At 39.6% G+C, this 21,896-nt stretch overlaps 1 protein-coding gene across 1 annotated transcript; it reads left to right on the top strand.

Annotated features, from left to right (window-relative positions):
• Nucleotides 1–1,467: 1,467 nt before the first annotated feature.
• On the top strand, nucleotides 1,468–18,704 carry LOC119651204 (probable cytochrome P450 12a5, mitochondrial). Its single transcript, XM_038054649.1, has 6 exons — nucleotides 1,468–1,641; nucleotides 16,662–16,779; nucleotides 16,834–17,077; nucleotides 17,151–17,267; nucleotides 17,344–17,782; nucleotides 17,843–18,704. Exons 1-6 carry the CDS (start codon nucleotides 1,567–1,569, stop codon nucleotides 18,425–18,427), a joined length of 1,578 nt encoding a protein of 525 aa, XP_037910577.1. The 5' UTR covers nucleotides 1,468–1,566; the 3' UTR covers nucleotides 18,428–18,704.
• Nucleotides 18,705–21,896: the final 3,192 nt, after the last annotated feature.

The following is a 21,896-nucleotide window of genomic DNA, read 5'->3' as shown; positions in this document are numbered from 1 at the left end:
AGTCTGATCGGTTGCTGATTTGCCTGGAGTGAAGCCTCTTTGCTATGGGCCAATGATGTTCCGGGCGTATGGGGCTATCCGGCCTAACAAGATAGCGGAGAATATCTTATAGATGGTACTCAGCAACGTGATACCTCTATAATTGCTACACTGTGTGAAATCTCCCTTTTTGTTTATGAGACAAATAATGCCTCTATGCCAGTCGTCAGGCATTGATTCGCAGTCCCACACCTTGAGCATAAGTTCATGAGCCACTTGGTGTAATTGGTCGCCTCCATATTTAACTAATTCGGCTGTAATTCCATCGGCTCCTGGTGACTTATGATGTTTAAGCCGATGAATTGCACGGACTGTTTTTTCTATACTTGGCGGTGGCAGCATTTTTCCGTCGGCTTCACATGCAATAAATAATCACATGTAATAAAAAAAACAGAGAAAAAAACCGGGAAGATACGAGAAATGGAAAACAATTAAAGAGTAATTAGTGGAGTTAAAAGTTACCGTATAAATAGGGGTAGTTTATGAGTGATTAATTAGCACTGATGAAGGAGGGACCCGAAACAATTGTATGCCAAAGGAAAATAAGAAATTCACAGAATAAGGAACAAAACCTAGTTCCTTTCTTATTTTATATATTAACTGTAAACACAGAAAACATGAACATCAATTTCAACTTAAGTCATTATGGTTGCCGCTCTTTTGATTACTGCGACGTCAGGATTTGGTGAATTTTTATTTTTTTTCTTAACTAGTTTACTTGCGATCCGCTCCGAGGAGCCCAATTAGCGCTTTGGTGCGCCGTTTTGATATGTAAAAGGGGGGATCAAAATCATACTATTAGTAACAAAGTTACAGTAGCTCAAAATTATCTTTACGGTGTAAATTTACAACCCTAAGTACTAAATCTGACATAGTTCTACACTAAAATATACTCACAAGAAGCAAACAAAACCTTTCATACCTGAAGCGCTGAGCTTCCGGTTTCCCGACTTGTTTTTACTGCTTCCAACTCCAGTGCTAAATTCTGCTATACGTATGGTATTAACTGCCTGAAAATGAAAAGTTTGTTTGCAATTTTCTTCCTATCAAATCCTTTCAATGTCATATATATATTGAGCCTCCAACTCCCTGGTTCCAAATGAGTGGGTTCTTTTTAGCATTCCAACCGAAATACATTTATTCTATAGACAATAAAATAAAAATCGTTGCCAAATCTTGGCCTTTCCCAACAAATATATTTCAGTTCACACGCAGTACATGTGTTACTTCCAAAATATGTTTGCTCATCATGACTGCGTGCTTCGCAAAAGCTTGGCTGAATAGATAATTTTATAGCATTTTTGGAGTTATTGATACTCCGCCTGAATTAACTTTTCATCATTGTTGATGTTTCGTTGAAAAGTTGTTTATTCATGATGATAAAACGCTCCTTTTGAAACGAAAGCTTGTCTGGCTTGATAAGATTGCAGAGCGTTTGAAAAAGTAAGAATATAAAGTCTTGTTCCGTGGATTCGATTGCTTAGTTGGTGTGCTGCACAATCGCGTAACATTTTAATTAATTCAAGGATGATTCGGGCCGGTAGTACGTTTTTAAGGAGTAATGGGCAGTGCTCATGCTTAGTACGGCTGTTTGCAACCCAGGTATGTAGAGTACTAACTTCCTAGTTTCCAGGAGTTTTGAATGCAACCTTATGACATGGATAAGCCGAACTTTCGTCCGAAGCTGTATTAAGGGAAGAGTTGACAGCAGGAGGTTACAAAGCTAATTTTAATCTGTTTTGCTGAACCAAATGTAAATGTTATGTTCTCGTTTTGAATAGTACAAACTTACGAATCATTATTGAACTATTGCACTTGATCATGAATTTCTAATCATTTTCATTATCTGCCAACGACCGAAAAGATAAACTCAGAAGTAAAATATGGAGTTTAGCAAGCATGTATATACACTAGGCAGAAAAAGTGTGCGTACACTCAGTAGTATGATACTTTTCCTTAGTAAAACAAAAAAATTAAGCTAAATTTTGTGACGAATTTATTATCCAAACATTACATATAGTTCCGTAGTTTTAGTGTATTTAATTCACTAAGTTATAAGTCTTACAAAAACCAGGTTATAAAGCCAAAAATTAAAAGAATCGCAATAATTCAGTAGAAAAAGTCTGCGTACAGTAAACAAATATTTAAAAAAAATTATATTTCAGTAAATATGAAAAGCAAATCAGTAGCTTGTAGGATACCCTTTTCTTTGTATGACCTCTTTTAATCTTTTCGGCATAGAAGATACAAGTTTAGATGTTTCTTCAACACTTATTTTATTCCATTCTTCTTGTAATACATTTTTCAGCATATCCTTTGAAGTTATATCGTATTGGCGAATTCTGCGTTCTAATAAATCCCACAGATGTTCTATGGGATTTAAATCTGGCGATTGTGGGGGTGTATGTAACTGTTTGGGAACATTATATAATAGCCACAGCTTATTAACCTCAGCCGTATGCTTAGGGTCGTTGTCATGCATAAAATAAAATTCGTCACCCAGGCGTAAATTTTCAGCACTTTGTTTTAAATTACGTTTTAAAATATTTAGGTAGTCATATTTGTCCATGGTAGACTCTATAAATTGCAGATTTCCTACGCCACCACTTGCCATACACCCCCAAATCATTATTCCGCCACCACCATGCTTTACCGTTGGCATCAAATTTTCTTTATTCAATGCTGTACATGCTTTTCTCCATACTATTTTTCTTCCTTTTATTCCAAAAATGCAGTATTTACTTTCATCTGAGAAAAGCACATTTTCCCAGAATTCATTTGATTGGTTTACGTACTTATTCGCAAATTTTATTCGTTTTCGCCTATTAGTTAATGAAATAAATGGTTTCTTACGTGCAACTCGCCCATGGTAACCAGCTCTCTTGAGTGTTTTCCGTGCAGTATCAGCACAATTTTTTTTGTTGAACTTAAGTTCAATATCTTTCGCGATTTGTGGTGCAGTTATTCGTGGATTCTTTTTCACCGAACCTATAATACTTCGCCTTTCCCTAATCGACAACTTCGATGGGCGACCAGATCGTGGCTTCAATGTTATTATTCCCGTCGATTTAAAGTTGTTAACTACCCTTTGAACAGATGAATGTCGCCTTCCTACTATCCTGGCTATTTCGCGGAAACTTTTTCCTTCTTCCCATAATTTTGTGGTATGTAGAGTATAATTAGAGCGACGCTCATTAAGTATGGGGAAACCCCCAGACAATCACATCTGGTCATTGCGGGGCAGCCCCCGGGGGGAAAACCCTGAGTAAGTAGGTCACGCAAGTACAGCATGTACCTAGCAATAGATGCGAGCGCGTGGGAGTAATTAGATTTAGGATATAAATAGAATGCATTGTAATTAAAACTTCAGTGGCTATTCACACCATCATCCTGTACGTACGTAATTCTTTAAGCCGTTAAATCAATAAAATACTTTTAGTTCAACCAAACTATCATTCTTTTAATACTATCTCCTGGACCCATAAACCCTATATGGGGGCTCGTCCTAAGGTAGTAAATTAGAAGTTTGATTAGTATTCGCGTTGATTGGTGCACAAATCTTCGCGGATACCGTAATCTCTCCTTGGTGGAGCATTTCTCCTAAGTGGAGCCGTCATATCTCCTTAGTGGAGCAATAAATCTCCTTGACGTGGAGACCTCCTTCGTGGAGCAGCAAGTGAACACTCGCGAGTTGTATAAAAGTTAAATAATAGCCAATATACGTGAAAATAGGTGTGATTATCGTGCTAAAAGTGGTTTTTGTGAGTGCCAAAAAATTAAAAATCACGATTGAAAATCAAAAGAAATCGGTAATCGCCCCGTCGCGCTTCCAGCCTCCAAGAAGCACCAAGACAACAACAATGGCACATCAACAGCTTCTTCAGCAAGAACAACAGCGTCGTGAAGAAGCCGAGCGACAAGCTAACGAGCTCTCATCCGCCTTAGCCGAACTTAGACAGCAATTTCAAGCGATGCAGGCGGAACGCAGCAACGAGGCTCAAAGCAATCGAGAATTTTTGGCTCCAGTGCAGCATGAACGCGAATCATGGATAAACGAGCGGCGTCTGCTGTTGGATAAACTCGCGGCAGAGCAGGCTACAGCGGCAGCAGCGACGGCAGCAGCAGAACGAGCAGCGGCGGCAGCAGCCGCAGCAGCGTCGGCTGTGACAGAGCAGGCGGCGGCAGCAACAGCAGCAGCAGCGACGGCCGGAACAGAGCAAGGGACGGGCGCAGCCTCAACTCCAACACAGGATCAATCGAATTCTATGGTCACAGCTGAAGCTACTCATAGAAATTCTATTGGCGTCCTCACGGCGAACAACAATCAGGAAAATCGCCATGATTCCAACGGTTCTGGATTTTCACCAGTCGCAGACAACCGGGCGATGTATTCGCAGCTTAATCGAACACCAACAGGCAACATGTCTGACGCAGGAACAATATTATCCAATCTGCAGCAAGTCCTTAGGCGCGTACCACTGTCAGTCTCTATGGAACAACTGCAGAAATACAGTGCTGATTCTCCAACCCAGTCAGTTCGGGCGTGGATCGTTAGAGTCGACGAAGATGCTACAATTCATGCTTGGTCTCTCGTAGAGAAGTTCATAGCGGTTATAAGAGCACTAATAGGTACCGCTCGGAAATGGCTCGATGGTCAAAAAGGCATAATATCATGGGAAGAGTTGAAAACACGTATGATAGAATCCTTTAGAAAACGTGTCAAATCTTCAGACATACATGAAGCTCTAAGCAAGCGGAAGAGAAGAAGAGACGAGACTATTTTGGCTTACGTTCAAGAGATGGAACTACTAGCATCTCAGGCTAACTCGGACGAAGACGAGATAAGGCAATACATCGTCAATGGTGTAACGAATGACCAATCTATTAAATTGACACTTATTGGTGCTTCATCTCGCCTGCGATTCATGGAACTACTTGAGTCTCATGAAAAAATGAAAGTTCGGGAGTCGGAGGAGCATAATCAACGTCGGCACCACCATAGACAAGGTACAAAGCGTTGTTATAACTGCAACAAGTACGGGCACCTCCGAAAAGACTGTACCGAGGCAACTTTAGAAGCAACCCGACCAGGTCTAGGACAATCAGGAGTCCAGGAACGACCTTCTAATTTCAAGGAGGGCCTAAAGGCCAATTCTCGAAACTTCGTCCAGTACAAAGGAAAAACACAAAACAATTCTGCACCTAAAATCAACCACGTGCAATACAAAAGTGGTAATCGCAGTCGGATTACAGCATACATTGGAGGAGTTATCGAGAATTGCCAAGTCGACAGTGGCGCAGATCGCAATGTAATGAGAGAGGATTTTTACAAACGCATCGAAGATCGTTTCCCATTGAACGGCGAACAAGGAACACTCAGCGGAGCTGGTGGCCTTATTCGGACATTGGGAAGTGTAAGGATACCAACGGTGATCAATGGCACAGAGTACATACTAAAATATACCGTAGTGCCAGAAGAAAATTTACCATCAAGAATCCTCTTAGGTGATCCTATACTCGACGTTGCCAGGGTTTTTCTCAGTAAGGAAGGACCACAAATAGAACAAATCATCGGCAACGACTTCGTACAGCTTATTGAGGAAGAGTTAAGCGAAGCTAAAGATGGGGTCCGTCAAGCAATTATCAAGGTACCAGAGGCAAAGAGGGAGCAAATTAGGCAGTTATTAGAAAATTATTCTGCAAATATGCCTCCTCAAACCTCGGTTAAAATGTCGATTAGGCTAAAAAACACCCAGCCTATTGCATGTCAACCGAGGCGCCTATCTCCAGCCGATGAAGTCGATGTCAAAAAACAACTTGAGGAATGGACGAAAAAAGGCGTAGTAGTTCCTGGAATTTCCGAATATGCGAGTGCTATTGTCGTTGCTCGTCGAAAAGACGGACGCGCTAGGATATGCATCGATTATAAGGCTCTCAACAAAGTCGTCGAACGTGAACAACAACCAATGCGACTTATAGAAGATGCCGTAGACTCAGTTGCGAACTCCGTGGTGCACTCCACGCTGGACCTCCAAGATGGCTTCTTTCATGTAGAAGTATCTGAGGAGAGTCAAAAGTACTTGTCCTTCGTCACTCCATGGGGACAATATATCCCGAAAAGAGCTCCTTTCGGCTTCTGCAATTCACCAGCTGCATTCCAAAGGTTCGTACTGAATGTTTTTCAAGAACTCATCAATGAAGGCATAATGGAAATCTACGTGGATGACGCCTTTGTGAAAGCTGAAGACGAGGATCAAGCAGTGGAAAGATTGGCACGTGTGTTAGAGGTAGCGCAAAAGAATGGAATTCAATTCAATTGGAAAAAATCTCAGCTTCTACAGCGGAAAGTAGAGTTTCTCGGATACATAGTAGAGAAAGGAACGATCACGCCAGGACCAGCTAAAATGGAAGGAATGCGATATGACATCATTCGGCAACCTCCGACATCGGTCATTTTGGCACAAAAAAGACAATGGAAAAATTGCAAGAAGAATTTGCATTTGAAAATATGAAAAAGCATGTAGATCATTATATTAACAACTGTGTCACCTGCATTTTAGCTTCAAGAAAGAAAGGCAAACAAGAGGAGCTACTCAAACCAATCCCTAAGGAAGAGGCTCCCTTTCACACTTGGCACATAGATCATGTAGGTCCACTACCATCCACGAACAAGAACTACAAATACCTATTTGTGATTGTGGATGCGTTCACAAAATATACATGGATTTTTGCAACAAAAACCAAAGGAACCAAAGAAGCCCTTGGAAAACTTTCCATATTGCAACAACATTTCTGCACTCCGACACGCATCATCGCCGACAGAGCAAAAGGTTTCGATTCCAAGGATTTCGACGAGTTTTGCAAAGAAAACAAGATTGATCTACATCTTATTACAACCGGAATGTCTCGAGGAAATAGCCAAGTTGAACGCGTTATCCAGGTAGCAAACGCCGTATTCTCCAAAGTTTCTCTCGGCCAACCTAACAAATGGTACAAGTTCATAAGGAGAGTTCAACACGCCATAAATGGGACACATTATCGCTCAATAAACGCCACCCCATTTGAGCTTATGTTTGGTGCCAAATTAAGAATGCCTGAAGATATGGAGATCATAAAGTATTATATATAGAAGAGGCCAAACAAGAAAGGTTCATAGATACAAGATCAGAACTCAGAAAAAGGGCAGTAGAGCAAATTAAGAAAACACAGGCTGAAAATAGCAAAAACTTCAACAAAAACCGCCGACCACCTACCAAGTATTCAGTCGGAGACATCGTAGCCATCAGAAGAACCCAACGAGGACCAGGTCTAAAAATAGCCATCAAGTTCTTAGGACCATACAAAGTGGTAAGAGTAAAGGACAGCGATAGGTATGAAGTTGAAAGGATCGGTGAAGTCGAAGGACCAATATTAACAACAACCGGAGCAGACTACATGAAGCCGTGGCGTGGGTTTGCTGATGACCTCGAACCCGATGACGACGAAGAAGATGAAGGCGAACACAGTATCTCAGTAGATCAAGAAATCGCGTGAAATAATTAAAATGTCTTTATAATATCCCTATTATATGATATATTTATGATATGTAACTTCCTTTGATACTATAATTCTTGTTTTGATTACTGTATTTTATTTATGAGATGTATGCATGTTTTGCATATCATGTATTTTAATCTCTAATTAACATCTTATTAATCTTTGATGGATTCACAGAATTATGTGTATACGTATGTAATCGTTGTAATATGTGTCTGTCGTATATGAATGTTTATTGTATTACATCGCCAGGGACTGGCGATATGTCAGGAATGGCCGTGTGGTATGTAGAGTATAATTAGAGCGACGCTCATTAAGTATGGGGAAACCCCCAGACAATCACATCTGGTCATTGCGGGGCAGCCCCCGGGGGGAAAACCCTGAGTAAGTAGGTCACGCAAGTACAGCATGTACCTAGCAATAGATGCGAGCGCGTGGGAGTAATTAGATTTAGGATATAAATAGAATGCATTGTAATTAAAACTTCAGTGGCTATTCACACCATCATCCTGTACGTACGTAATTCTTTAAGCGCGTTAAATCAATAAAATACTTTTAGTTCAACCAAACTATCATTCTTTTAATACTATCTCCTGGACCCATAAACCCTATAATTTTATTATAACTTTTCTTTCACTTACACAAATCTCTTTTCGCTTCAATTCGATAATAACAATTATACACACAAAATAACGAAAAAACGTCCTTATTTTTCACACTTCAAACACAGCCATAAACCAATAACTCACAATCATTTATATTTCGGGGAATCACCTAATTATGTGGCTGTACGCAGACTTTTTCTACTGAACATTTGTGACTTTTCTTATTTCCCTTTTTTTATTTCAGTTTCCTTGAATTCTAATTTCGTAAAAGCAACAAGACCACAAGCGAGTGTATGTATGTATATGTATAGATTGCTTCATTAGAGCAAAAATCATTGAGATATTTGTTTAAGGCTCTTAGGCCACAACAAAGGTTACCGATCCTTGGGACGGGTAATGGGGCCATTAGAACCTATAATGAAAACGCCGTGGTTGATTATGACTAACCTACTTTATTTAGTTTCGTTCTCATTTATATACAAAATTATTTCTTACTTTAAATGCTAAATCAACAAATTATAATTTTTTGCAAAAAACTAAATTGAATATTCAACAAAAAAATTCTCTTTTGTAATTCGGTCGTCTCGATCTTGACCGTGATGAACTTCCGTCAGCGTTTTGTTCCCTATATTATTTGCAGGCACAGTTGATATGGGCTGATTACCTGTTCACACCTGGTTAGCATGTTTTGTGGTGAAGGTCGCTGACTTACGGGTGTCGTATGTCTGTCATGGACATTTTGCCGTGGAGCGAGAAATCTTTGATGTCTTTTTCTCGAACAATTGTTGTTCGGCTTTGCTAGTGCTTTGTGCACGGCAAGAATTGTTGGAATAGATTTTGCTAGTTTTGAAGCATAAATTACCTTCAGTTTATATCTTTATTTTGCATTGGAACATCAAGTTCAATTCTTTTGATTTATACAATATAAAATGTTCGATGATCTGTTTCTCGAACAAGTAGAGTATATGGTTAACTGTTATGGGGGAAATGCCCCTGCTTGAGTTCGTTAATACTGCGTTGGAAAAATACGTTTTTTTTTCAGGAAAATTTACTTTGAAATAACTATTTATTTTTAACACCACACCGCTTTGTCATTCGTCCTTGGAGATCTTCTTTGACAAAGAAAATATGTCGAAATATTGTCAGAAAGCGACTACAAGGGATAGAAAGTCGTAACCTAGCAACCTGCATTTTTTTTATTTTTCTTGTACTTGATAGCGACTGACCTCATGGCTACGACGTTAAGCTTTCCGGATTCCGGAAAGTAAGCACACTCCTTGACAACGTTTTATTGGTCCCAAGAATAACTATTTTCTTTAACTACAGCGAGAATTCCGGTGATATAAAATGGACATTCTCGGTTCAAGCGAAATGAGATGGTAGTACTCTTCTGCCTCTAACAGCACTGTACTTTGATACTCTGGAAAGCCTAATGCTTCCAAACGCGAATCCGGTGTCAGATTGTTGCTTTTGGCTATGGTAATGCTCAAATGACTTGGGAGCCGGTTTCTGACAGCGTCTTGACTACAAAATTCCGGTCCAGAATAAAAAGCATCACAATTGTGCTTATTTCGCACCAAATGGAGACTATATGCAGTACAAGAGAAGCTTTCTGAAGGTGATGTTGTGATCGCAATGAGAAATCTGAATGCCAAGGTGGGCTCTAACATCACCTTACTTGCACATGTGATGGGAAAACATAGTTTTGGTGGATTTTAATCCATAGCTTCTCATTTTTATAAGTATATTTTATTTAGCAAATAAAGAAAGCTATTGAATAGCTTCCGAAATAAGTATTTATTTATTAAATAAAATCTAATGTAAAAAGGAGAAGCTATATGTTTAAGTTCTGCAACGATTCTACAATAATCGGAAACGATAACTAATAGTTTTGATGGCTTTCAGCGATTCATCATCAGTAGTACATTATTCTATTACAGGCCCTGGAAGGCAGTTGGGTTTCCACTAATCTGCTACAAACATCACTTATCCGGTCCTTACTCCTATCCATTCATTTCACTATTCTTCGAACGCAGCTAATTCTTCTTCGGCTAGTATATCTTCCTTTTCTTTTCTCCCTCCCTTGACCTCATTCCTTCTAGACAATGTTGACGTTAATGGCGATTGCTTTTCCGATGGCAATCCGAATCTGTTCATAAAAAAATGTAAACAGTACATCACTGATAGCAAGAGCTTCTTCGAAGTATTTTTCCAGATATACCAAAGAAGCACGTGTTATCCCAGCATTCAAAAGAAGATGACATTACATTGGCCAAAAACGACCACACTATGTCCATCCTTTATCTAAAAAAATGTTAGGCGATGACGACTTTACGGTTTCTTACCAGGTCAGAGGCAAGTCGTCAGACGCTGCCTCTCAACATCACTCTGCTCACGCTGCTCCCAGGACAGAGGTGACATTTGTTAGAAAGGTGGGTAGTGCGGGAGGTTGAAAGTGATCATTTGTTTAAAGGGGCCATTCTCAGAATCTACCCAACCGAAAAATTTGAAAAAAAATTAGAAGGCTGCCTATATTGTGCCTGGGCTCCGAAATACCTTCCATACCGATGTCTGTTAAAATAAAGTTAATAATAGTATATTACCATAATTTTTAGTATTTGGCTGCAAAACCCCCCTTAAGTTCACCCTAGCACACTATCAGTATTGTAGGGTATGATATAGAGCACGATCTTACCAAGTTTGGTGGAAATCATACTATTACTAGCAAAGTTATAATACGTCAAAGTTGTTGCTTCTTTGAAAATTCAAGACTATAAATGGCAATATCACCCGAAAGTGGATACTCTCACATAATATATGCATATATTTACGTGCTAGGTACTAAGAAATACACAAACCCTTCGTACCTGCAGCGAAGTTGAGATCTTACTTAGGTCATGGGGAAAATACCTTTTTAAATGATTTCATTCCGTCTCCATTTTTTTCTTTATTTGCGGTAAAGTTCTGACTTTATCATCGGTTCGTTTTTGTATGCATTTTGCATGAATGATCCTTGTTTCTTGTTAATCCCTAGTCTTTACATACTTGTATAGCCGATTGAAAACTGTTTTCTATAGTTGATTCGCTTGCCTTCAGTCAAACTTTGGCAAATCATATCGCGGAAAAAGTCGCCCTTAATTTGAAGAAGTGCATCTCATAATGCTATTCACTAGAAACGAACGGCACCCGTTTATCATTTTGATGGTGAACCTTTAACGGTCATTGCCTCTTACAGGTATCTTCGTGTCGTGCTACTCAGCTGAACTTCCAGAAATCCTGGTTTTATCCTTTGTTCCTCGTATCAAATCCAAGATATCCATTTTTCTGACATTCTTTATAATTTCTTCGCCTGCAATATGTAGTTCCCTTGCCATAATTGTAATTGCCATACAATAACATTGGCTCAAAGGAAGTTTACTCGATCCCCTACCTTTAAAAGAAACCTTCCCAATTCTATAATACTTATATTGATTGTCGGGCTTTTGTTATTCTGCCATGTCTACAGTCTCGAAAATTTTTGATTGACGCATGTATCCTTTATAATGGCTTGATCCACGTTGACTTTTTAGTACCAAAGGTATTAAACTGAGCATTTTTGAAGTTCATCATACCTCAATGCTTTTTTTCATTTTTCAGTACTTTTTTTTACTTTACTTTTTAGTACTTTTCAACGAAAACCGTGAGGAAGTTGATATTTAGTAATCTCACATTTTGCTGAATGACAACAACACTGAAGCCTGTAGTTATTCTGTGAAATATGTAGGTTCATCTCCGACAATAACCGAGAAGACAGCGTGCTATAAAAATCTTACATTTTTGGTATTCAGTTCTTTGGGCACATACAATGGATTGATTGGTATTTATTAACTTGAACATGAAACGGAAGTGTACTTTATTATGCTGCGCTATAATTTGTTACAAAACTCCGCCTTAAGCGTAGAACAACCGTTTGTCTTCCAGTAGGATAACAGTCGCAAGTGCACTTCCCTCTCGCTATGAGAATGGTTATTGTATAATGTCCCATGCCGACTCTATATGCCTCACCAACCTTAACCTGGTTGAACATCTGTAGCATTTTTTCGAACTTCAGGTCAATATATGGCACATCTTCTTTAAAAATTATTTCCGGAAGGCATTGTAGAAAGGTAGGAACGACGCTTATCCATATGTGATTCAATACCTTCCCGATTCAATATATTGCTGTCGTACATTAAAAATGAAACTTAATTTGGTTGGTTTATATTAGAATCGGTTAATTTTTCATGCCTCACCCATACTTTCGTTTTGGTCGGTTAAGTTCAAGTTGTGTAAACACAAAACCTTATTAAAATCGGTTTACTGTCTGTCTGTCTGTCTGTCTGTCCGTCACACGCATTTTTCTCGGAGACGGTTGCAGCGATTGACACCAAATTTGGTGGAAAGCTGGGAACTGTGAACGTTCACGCATACAGTGAATTACATCCTTTCACGACGAATTTAAGGGGGGGGGGGTCCCAATACATGCAAAAGGGGGGTGTAAATTTTTTTTTCATCAAATATAGTCATGTGGAGTATCAAATTAAAGGTCTCGGTTAGTACTTTTCGAAGCTGGTCTTAGTTTTGACATTTCTTGGAAAGGTGAGGAGTGCGGAGGGTTGAAAGTGACCATTCCTTTACGGGGGCCATTCTCAGAAACTACCCAACCGAAAAATCTGAAAAAAATCAGGAGGCTGCTACTATATGGTCCCTGGGCTCCGAAATACCTTCCTCACTGATATCTGCACAAATCAAGTTAATAATAGTATATTACTATAATTTTTAGTAATTCACTTCAAAACCCCCCTTAAGTTCATGCTAGGACCACAAAATTTCGCACCAATATAGGGTATAATATAGAGCATGATCTTACCCAGTTTCGCACTATTACTAACAAAGTTATAATACGTCAAAGTTGTCGCTTCTTTGCAAATTCAAGACTATGAATGTCAATATCATCCGAAAGTGGATATTCTCACGTAATATATGCATATATTACGTGCTACATACTAAGAAATACACAAAACCTTTCGTACCTGAAGCGTCCAGCTTCCGGTTTCCCGACTTGTTGAAGTTTTTGTGTAAAACAAAACGTTATTAAAATCAGTTCACTGTCTGTCTGATCGTCCGCCTGTGTGTAACACGCATTTTTCTCGAAAATGGTGATAGCGATTGTAACGAAATTTGGGACAAAGGTGGAAACTGTGAACGCTTAGGCATGCAGTGATTGACATTCTTCTACGTCGAATGTAAAGGGCGCTCCCATACATGCAAATGGGGGCTGGGTGTAAATTTCCACCAAATATTTATAATCATGTGGGAAAAGGTCTCAGTTACTTTCCGAAGCCGGTCTTAGTTTTGATATTTGTTGGAAGGGGGGGGGGGGGGGGGGGGATTGCGGAGGGGTCGAAAGTGATCCTTTCTTTAATGGACCTTACCCAACCGAAAAAAATCAAGAGGTTGCACTATCTGGCGCCTAGGTTTCGAAATACCCTCCATACCAATATCTGCTCAAATAAACTTAATAATAGTATATTACGATAACTTTTAGTAATTGGCTGCAAAAGCCCCCTTAAGTTCCATATAGCACAACGAAATGTTGTGGCAAAGTAGGATATAACATGTAACATGATCCCATTGGTTCGGTGGGAATTGCACTATTACTAACAAAGTTGTAATAGGTAAAAGTTGTTGCTTCTTTGCAAATTCAACACTTTGAATGTCAATATCACCGGAAAGTGGATATTTTCAGATGATATATGCATATATTACGTGCTACACTAGCTTCCGCTGTGTTATGCCGAAACTTACTTTTCGCTCTACCAATCTCCGAATCTCCCATATGAATCTGTGGGTCCAGTGACTTTTTTTTGACTCGCTCCACAAGTTTCTTGTTAACACTGATGAAGGGAATAAGTGGTTCCCGAAATATCGGTATTTGGAAGAATAAATATCCACACCAACGAAAAAGAAACAACAAGTTTTTTATTATTTCAGCTAATTAATCGTTGGAAACACCGCATAATTACACTCAGACGAATAAATAGGTAAATACTTAAAGTGGTGACCCCGACGTGATACATGTAAAGTGGTGACCACGAATTTTAATTTCCAACACGACGAGTGAAATGATTATATGGGATGCAAAGGATCAATTTCCGTTGGTCTTAAAATCTTGTAGGGTTCTTGGACGGTTCACATAAACACGGGATTTCAAAAAACCCCATAGAAAAAAATCACAAGGGGACAGATCGGGAGAGCGTGCCGGCCATTCCAAATCGCCTCTAATTGAGATAAGGCGCTCTGGAAAGTGTTCCCTCAAAACAGCCATCGATGCTCTTGAAGTGTGTGCTGTTGCACCGTCTTGTTGGAACCAAGTGTCCCCCAAATCCAAATTTTCTAGCCGTGGGAAAAAAAAATTCTGTGGCATGTTTACATACCGGTCCGAATTCACTGTCACTGTAACCTGATTTTCCTCAAAAAACCAGGGACCAATAATTCCAGCTGAGGAAATTGCACACCACACTGTGACTTTGGGTGAATGCAAAGGCTTTTGATGCAATTCTCGAGGGTTGGTGTCAGCCCAGTAGCGCATGTTTTGTTTGTTAACCGACCCACACAAATGAAAATGGGCTTCATCGCTAAAAAAAACAATAGCACCCTCGGGAACGACATCAAGAAGAAGCTCACACGCGTTCATCCGATAATTGAAGTCACGTTCTGAAAGTTCCTGCACTATCGCCATCTTATAGGGATGAAAATGAAGATCATCACGAAGAATTCTTCTCACAGAACGATCGGATAGTCCAAGGGCAGATGCGTGTTTGCGCGCAGCACGCCGTGGCGATCGCAACATTGACGCTCTCACTGCTTCAATGTTCTCAGGTGATCTAACGGACCGAGGGACTCCAGTTCTTCCTTTTGTCTGAATGTAGTGACCCATGTAACAATTGATTTGCGGTCTGGGACGGGAGCCAACGGGGCTAAATTAAAGCGATTCTGAAATGCACGCTGTGTTGTAATAACCGAACATCCGCTTGAAAAGTAAACCTCAACGGCAAAGGCACGTTCCTCAATATTCCAACGCATAATGGCGACTGAACCGTGTCGGGACAAAACTTTACAGTATCCCCTTTTGGACGAGACCACTAGCGCTCCGCTATGACATCAACTAACTGAGTGACGCGCATTTTAAAAAAGGAAGTTATGCTACCGCACCCTGTATCTCTGAAGCAAAGATTTTCTACTACTTTATATCTGGTAGAATTAACGGAGAGGGAGGGCACCCGCGCGGTTGCGAGAGGAGGTGGATGAGCAAGGGGCCGCTCTCTCTGCAGTCCCCCTTGCATATCGTATCGATAATTATCCTGCTAATAAGTGTGTTTATCATACTAAAATAGCTCCTTTTCGTGTGCCGTAGCTTTTTGAGTAGTGGCTGCTATGGGATTTTAGCAGAAGTAGAAAGGCAGCATCTTTTTCTTTCTTCCACCTATGCTTTTTACCTTCTGCTTCCCCGAAGTGTGGTTGGCAAACCATGATGCAATCAAAATATCCTCCATGAAAACTACCATACATTTTTAAGGAGACTAACCACGGTGGGACGAGATTTGAGAGAGAGGACCTCCTTACCTCTATGGGGATAGGGCTTAAAATTAAATCCTAAAGTTTGCCATTAATATAGTCCCACTTTGAGGAACCACGGCAATTAAAGGGATGGTGACTGCGGCAATCCGAAATTAGAAAGAGAGGACCTTTCTCTTTCTTCTACAGATCCTCCCCCCCACGGTGCAGGCTTGAAAATTCAAACTTTACCATGATGATCTAAAAAAAATCTTTTGAGGGGCCATAACTTTTTAAGGGGAATGGCCGCCACGAGTTTTTATCGGGTTTAAAAAGGAGTGGCTCCCCCCCGGGCGAAATGTAACAGTTATTTTAATCTAGTGTAATATATTTATGTTGGTTTTCTATTGTGACTACATGGCTTAAAATTAATAGACCTTTAGCTTAATCCCAACTGCAACAATTTTATTTTATTATGTATATATATATTTCGAGAGCAACTTACTCCCTTCATCAGTATAAAGCTAATGAAAAAATTTTTCATTAGCTTTGTACTGATGAAGGGAGTAATGAAAAAATTTTTCATTAGCTTTGTACTGATGAAGGGAGTAAGTTGCTCCCGAAATATATATATACATAATAAAATAAAATTGTTGTGGTTGGGATTAAGCTAATGGTCTATTAATTTTAGACTTAACTACAAACAGAAGGCGATATCTAACATTTTACTACATGGCTTATTATAAATTAATTTTTAAAAAGGTTTCCTGTAAATTTCTAAAATTTACCTTAAAAACGAATTTGAAAATGAAAACGAAATGAGCATTTTCAAATAAAAATATCCACTGATGTTGGCCCTTGAATTGAATTGAATTGCATCCAATAAAAAAAAATATATTTTTACAGGTTGCTCCCATGCCTGTTGAGGAAACACAATTTCAAAATGACTGGAATACCGCGCTACCGTACGAGAAGATTCCAGGACCGTCACGACTAACACTGTTAAAAGATATGCTGCCTGGAGGTTGCTCATTTTCCATTCTGTCGTTATCAACCACATCTGATCAATTTTTCTTAGGAAAATTTAAAACTCTAAATCTAACCGATGTACTGAAACAGTATCGACTTCAGTATGGAGACATTTTTAAAATGCCCGGAATGTTTGGAAAACCCGAAAGCGTCCTTATTTTCGACCCAAAAGATTTCGAAACAATTTATCGTACAGAGGGAGTTTGGCCTGTTCGTGTCAGTTTTGATACCATCACCTATTACAGAAGGAAGGTTCGACCAGATATCTTCTCTCCTGCTGGGCTGGTAGCTACGTATGTTTTTTGATATGTGATGTTATATACATGTGTGCTCACTTTGAAATTTTAACTTTATTCAAATTAACAGGCAAGGAAAAGAGTGGGCTGAATTTAGGTCAGCCGTGAATCCGGTCATGATGCAACCTAAAATTGTGAAACTATATGTTCCAAAATTGGACAAATTCATAGATGAATTTATTGCCAGGTAAGGTGTTTGTACTATTTAAGACCAGTCTTAGTGTCCTTTTATGGCGATGTCCGTATTTTGTTCATTTTTTCAGAATGAAGAATATTCGAGATTCAAACACATACGAACTACCTGAAAATTTCGAGGAGGAATTGAATATGTGGTCTTTGGAAGCTATTTCCATGGTAGCTTTAGATAAACCCCTTGGAATTATGGGAAAATTGGAGAAAAATAGTAAAGAGCATGAATTCTTAGTGGCTGTGAAAAAATTCTTCCATTTGGTCTATGTCCTCGATTTGAAACCATCAATGTGGAAAGTATTCCCTACTGCAGACTTGAAAGAAATGATACGCGTTTCGGATGTTATAACAAATTTCAGTTTTCATCATGTCAACGAAGCGAAGAAACGTCTGGAATCTAATCCCAATACGAAAAGTTCAGATGAACAAAGCGTCCTTGAGAAGCTTATTAAAATCGACCCTAAAATGGCTACAATCATGGCTACGGATATGGTTATTGCAGGTATCGATTCGGTACGTTTCTGTGCTTAAAATTACTAAAGGATATTGTTTAAAGTTTCACTTACTTCATAGACAAGTTCTGGTATTTCCAGCGTCGTATACAACCTTGCAAAAAATCCTGACAAACAAGAGGTCCTTCGCAATGAACTGCGCAAAATTCTCCCCGAAAAGGATAGTCCTCTGACTCCACAAAACATGTCTAATCTACCATACCTTCGGGCATGTATCAAGGAAGCGATGAGGGTCTTGCCTGTGTTGACTACCAATTTCCGCCAGGCCGGGCAGGATTTAGTACTAAAAGGTTACAAGATACCTAAAGGAACAGAAGTTGTATTGCAATCTGCATTTATTCAAGTGGATGAAGACTTATATACACATGCAAAAAAGTTCATTCCGGAACGGTGGCTCAGAGGTGAGGATTCTGAGCTTAGCAAGGAAGCGAAAAGTGTGAGTTCGTTCACATTTCTTCCATTCGGATTCGGACCTCGAATGTGTGTTGGGCGACGTTTCGCTGAACTCGAAATGGAGATATTTGTGTCGAAGCTTGTTCGGAATTTTTATATTGGATGGGATCGACCAGATTTGAAGTTTAAGTCAGTCGGGATAAACGTTCCTGATGGAAAGTTGCAATTTAAAATAACGGATGTGGAAAATTAGATTATAATGGATTCCTTTACAACGGCTTTTCAGCTTTTCCAAGGAATTCTTGCACATTTCCAATTGAACTTGATATAAGACAAGCCATAAATTTCATGATCAATGCAATTATCATAAACCTGGTTTTGGGAAACGTTACGCTCTCAATATAGGATAATGTATAACAATATTCTTATTTAATTAAGTAAAATTCAATTATTTTTAGGCACTAGCTAACTGCAATTACCAAAATTTTGTATACTTTTTAAGGCCCTAAATTTATAGAAATAAAATAAATGAAATACCCAAAAAAGCTTCTGCCTAAAATTGTCATTTTAAGCTTTTAGCGTCCATTTAACTTGTTTTTCTAAAATATTTTGTAGAAATTCGTTGGCGTTTTCGTACCTATTAGTTAATGTACTGGTTTCAGTTAATATGTCCCATAATAATAATAATAATAATCGTTGGCGCAACAATCCATGTTGGATCAGGGCCTTGAAGTGTGTTAGAGCACTTCATTCAAGACCGTAACGGTACACTAGGAGGCAATGTGGTCAGCATTGCGCTCGCCCGAGATTATTACCCTGATTTGACTCAGGTACTCATTCACAGCTGAGTCGACTGGTGTCCGACGTCAAATCGCGATACAAATTCCACTGCCATCAATGAGATTTGAACCGCGACCTTCCGTGCGACAGCCTTGCGCTCTAACTACTCAGCTATCCGGAGCACTATGTCCCATGCTGTTGTATTATTCAATTACGAATAATGTGATATTGACGGGCTTGAAGCAAATGGGGAGCCTTATTGTTGCATTGCCCATAAATACAGTCGAAATCACAAAGTGGACAATTCCTATGTAAAGAACCGCGACGCCTTCAATACAGTAAAGAAACACGGAACGCTAGGCAAATCCCCGCCCCCTGCTATACGTCCAACCTGTCGTTTGGCTTCCAATTTGACGCGTTCACGTCTTTCCATCGTGGAACACTTAAAAATTGCGCGTAAGACAAATAATTTCTGCTCAACTGAATCTCTGTTCTCACTTGCCGATCCAATTTTTCCTTGGCAGATTTAGGAAAGGATCCTCAGTAAGGTAAATCGGAGGACTCGTATTTGGTTTAACACACATGGTATTGAGACGCTCCAGTGGCCTGTATGGAGCCCGGATCCCAATCTGATGGAGCATGATGGTCCATCTTCTTCTTCTTTTCCTTCAGCCTTTGTCCTTTGTGCCTGATCTGGATGCTGTCACGAGGCTTTCAAATCACCATTCAGCAGTGGCGGGGCGTCATTGGAAGCAAGGAAAGTATTGCCTCCCTTACCTAATTAAAAAAGAGACAGTGACAAATAATAGAAGAAGCTACTGTAAAAATCATAATATGCCTCAAAATGTTGCTTGTTGTCAGCAGTTTGACAGAACAAGAGCAGAACAGCCAATTTAAAATCTGCTTATATGACGGTCCATTGCAAAATTCATTTCGTTGCCGAGCGTTCATCGCGAACAGTCTTGTGAAGGTGCTTTCAGATTTGCCTCCGGTGCAACAGAATTATTGATGAAATGTGAGGTGTATTTGTTCTAGGGAACGAACGAGAATGCTTAATTTTCCAATTTGATTTGTAGTGCATTTAATAGTAGAGTTTTTGTACGTTGTAAATTTGCAAAGGCATGTGATTAAAAGTTAAAAGTATTGTTAAGTAAATTTCGAGTTTTCAGTTCTGCTTTTACTGAATCAATGGGAGATGAAGGTATTAATTTTTGTGTGATTGATGATCTGTTATCTGTTATTGGATCAGGTTCGTTTGTTGGTAACGGAGAAATTGGTGATAAATAGTGGTATTAAATAACGCTCGCCACTCTCATACTGCCCTCCAAACCTTTTCCCCCATGGCACCTGCTGACGTCTACTTTTTCACCCACATAATCATCAGGTCGACCTTAATGTGGTATGCGGCGAAGAAGTGAATAGTGCGTTCAGCTGATATAATGCTGAGCTTCATCAGTCGGTCATCAGATCGTTCAATTTCTTTAATGGCTGACGGAAACCATCTGAGATAGCAATGCCAATACCGTATTTGTGTGTGGGGTATCAAAATAGAGAAGTTTATAGCTATTTTACCGCGTTCAAGTTCTATGTCGCAGCTTTTAGCACCAGACCATCGGGCTTCTTGTAGAATGCAGATTTCAATCCGCATTTTTCGAAGGGCTCTTCCTAGTTCCTCCGTATTTCCAGTGAGAGTACCAATATTTAACGTGCGGACACGTATTTGTTTTGCTCGGACTAACATGCTTCCGTCCTGACCCTATCCATGCGTTAAGAACACTTGTCAATTTCTCGGCAGGACCGGGGCCCGACCTGCTGCGTCAACTGAAGTCAACGCCCTAGCATTTCTCCGAGGCTCACTGTGACTCAATCCGATAATTTTGGATGTGATTTCTTTCTCAGAGATCAGGCAGGATTTAGTATAGTGAAATAACCCCAACTATATTTTTTTTCATCTCTTTCCCTGAGCTAGGCACTTTATTTTTGTTTTACTGAGGACAGTGTAAACCCTGCTCCTTTACCTGTATTAGGGACCAGCATACTATGTAAATAACATAGTGGAGTTTATGGTTCGTCTTCCATATGCAGAGAAAAAACAATGTTGTGGCATTGAAGAGATTAAAACGGCAATGATCAATGCATAGCACGGTATGAACGATAAAATAATTAAAAGCCCTGTAAATTTTCGATGTGTGATAAATCAGAAGGGAAGTCCGACTAACTACTGAAATCACCCGTAAGAATGTTGGCGAAAGGAGCTTAAAACATTAACTCTTTTAAAATGATAATTTTGGACAAAAAAGCGTTATTTTCCAAAAAAAAACTTGGTAGGTAGAAATACTTCTTCTTGAAATTGATCAAAAATAGGGTTGTAGTTAAAAAGTTTTGCAGCAGTGAATATTTTCCTGTTTGTTAGTGTATATTCTAACACCTTTATGGGTGGGTTTCCCTTGTGAAGGAATTGAGAATACAAAGTTTCCTCAATTAATGAACTTTCAATTATTCATCATCGTCAACGGCGCAACAACCGGTATCCGATCTAGGCCTGACTTAATAAGGAACTGCAGACATCCCAGTTTTGCGCCGAGGTCCACCAATTCGATATTCATAAAAACTGTCGGGCGTCCTGACCTACGCCAGCGCCATAGATATTGCCCTTATAGACTTTCCGGGCTGGATCATTCTCATCCATACGGATTAAGTGACCCGCCCACCGTAACCTATTCACCCGGATTTTATCCACAACCAGACGGTTGTGGTATCGCTCATAGATTTCGTCGCAATGTAGGCTACGGAATAGTCCCTCCTCATGTAGGGGGCCAAAAATTCTTCAGAGGATTCTTCTCTCGAACGTGGCCAAGAGTTCGCAATTTTTCTTGTTAAGAACCCAAATCTCCGAGGAATACATGAGGACTGGCAAGGTCATTGTCTTGTACAGTAAGAGC

This window comes from Hermetia illucens, chromosome 1, assembly GCF_905115235.1.
Source record: "Hermetia illucens chromosome 1, iHerIll2.2.curated.20191125, whole genome shotgun sequence".
NCBI lineage: Eukaryota > Metazoa > Arthropoda > Insecta > Diptera > Stratiomyidae > Hermetia > Hermetia illucens.
The sequence above is the reverse complement of the archived record's forward strand: the minus strand, read 5'-3'. Positions and strand labels throughout refer to the sequence as shown.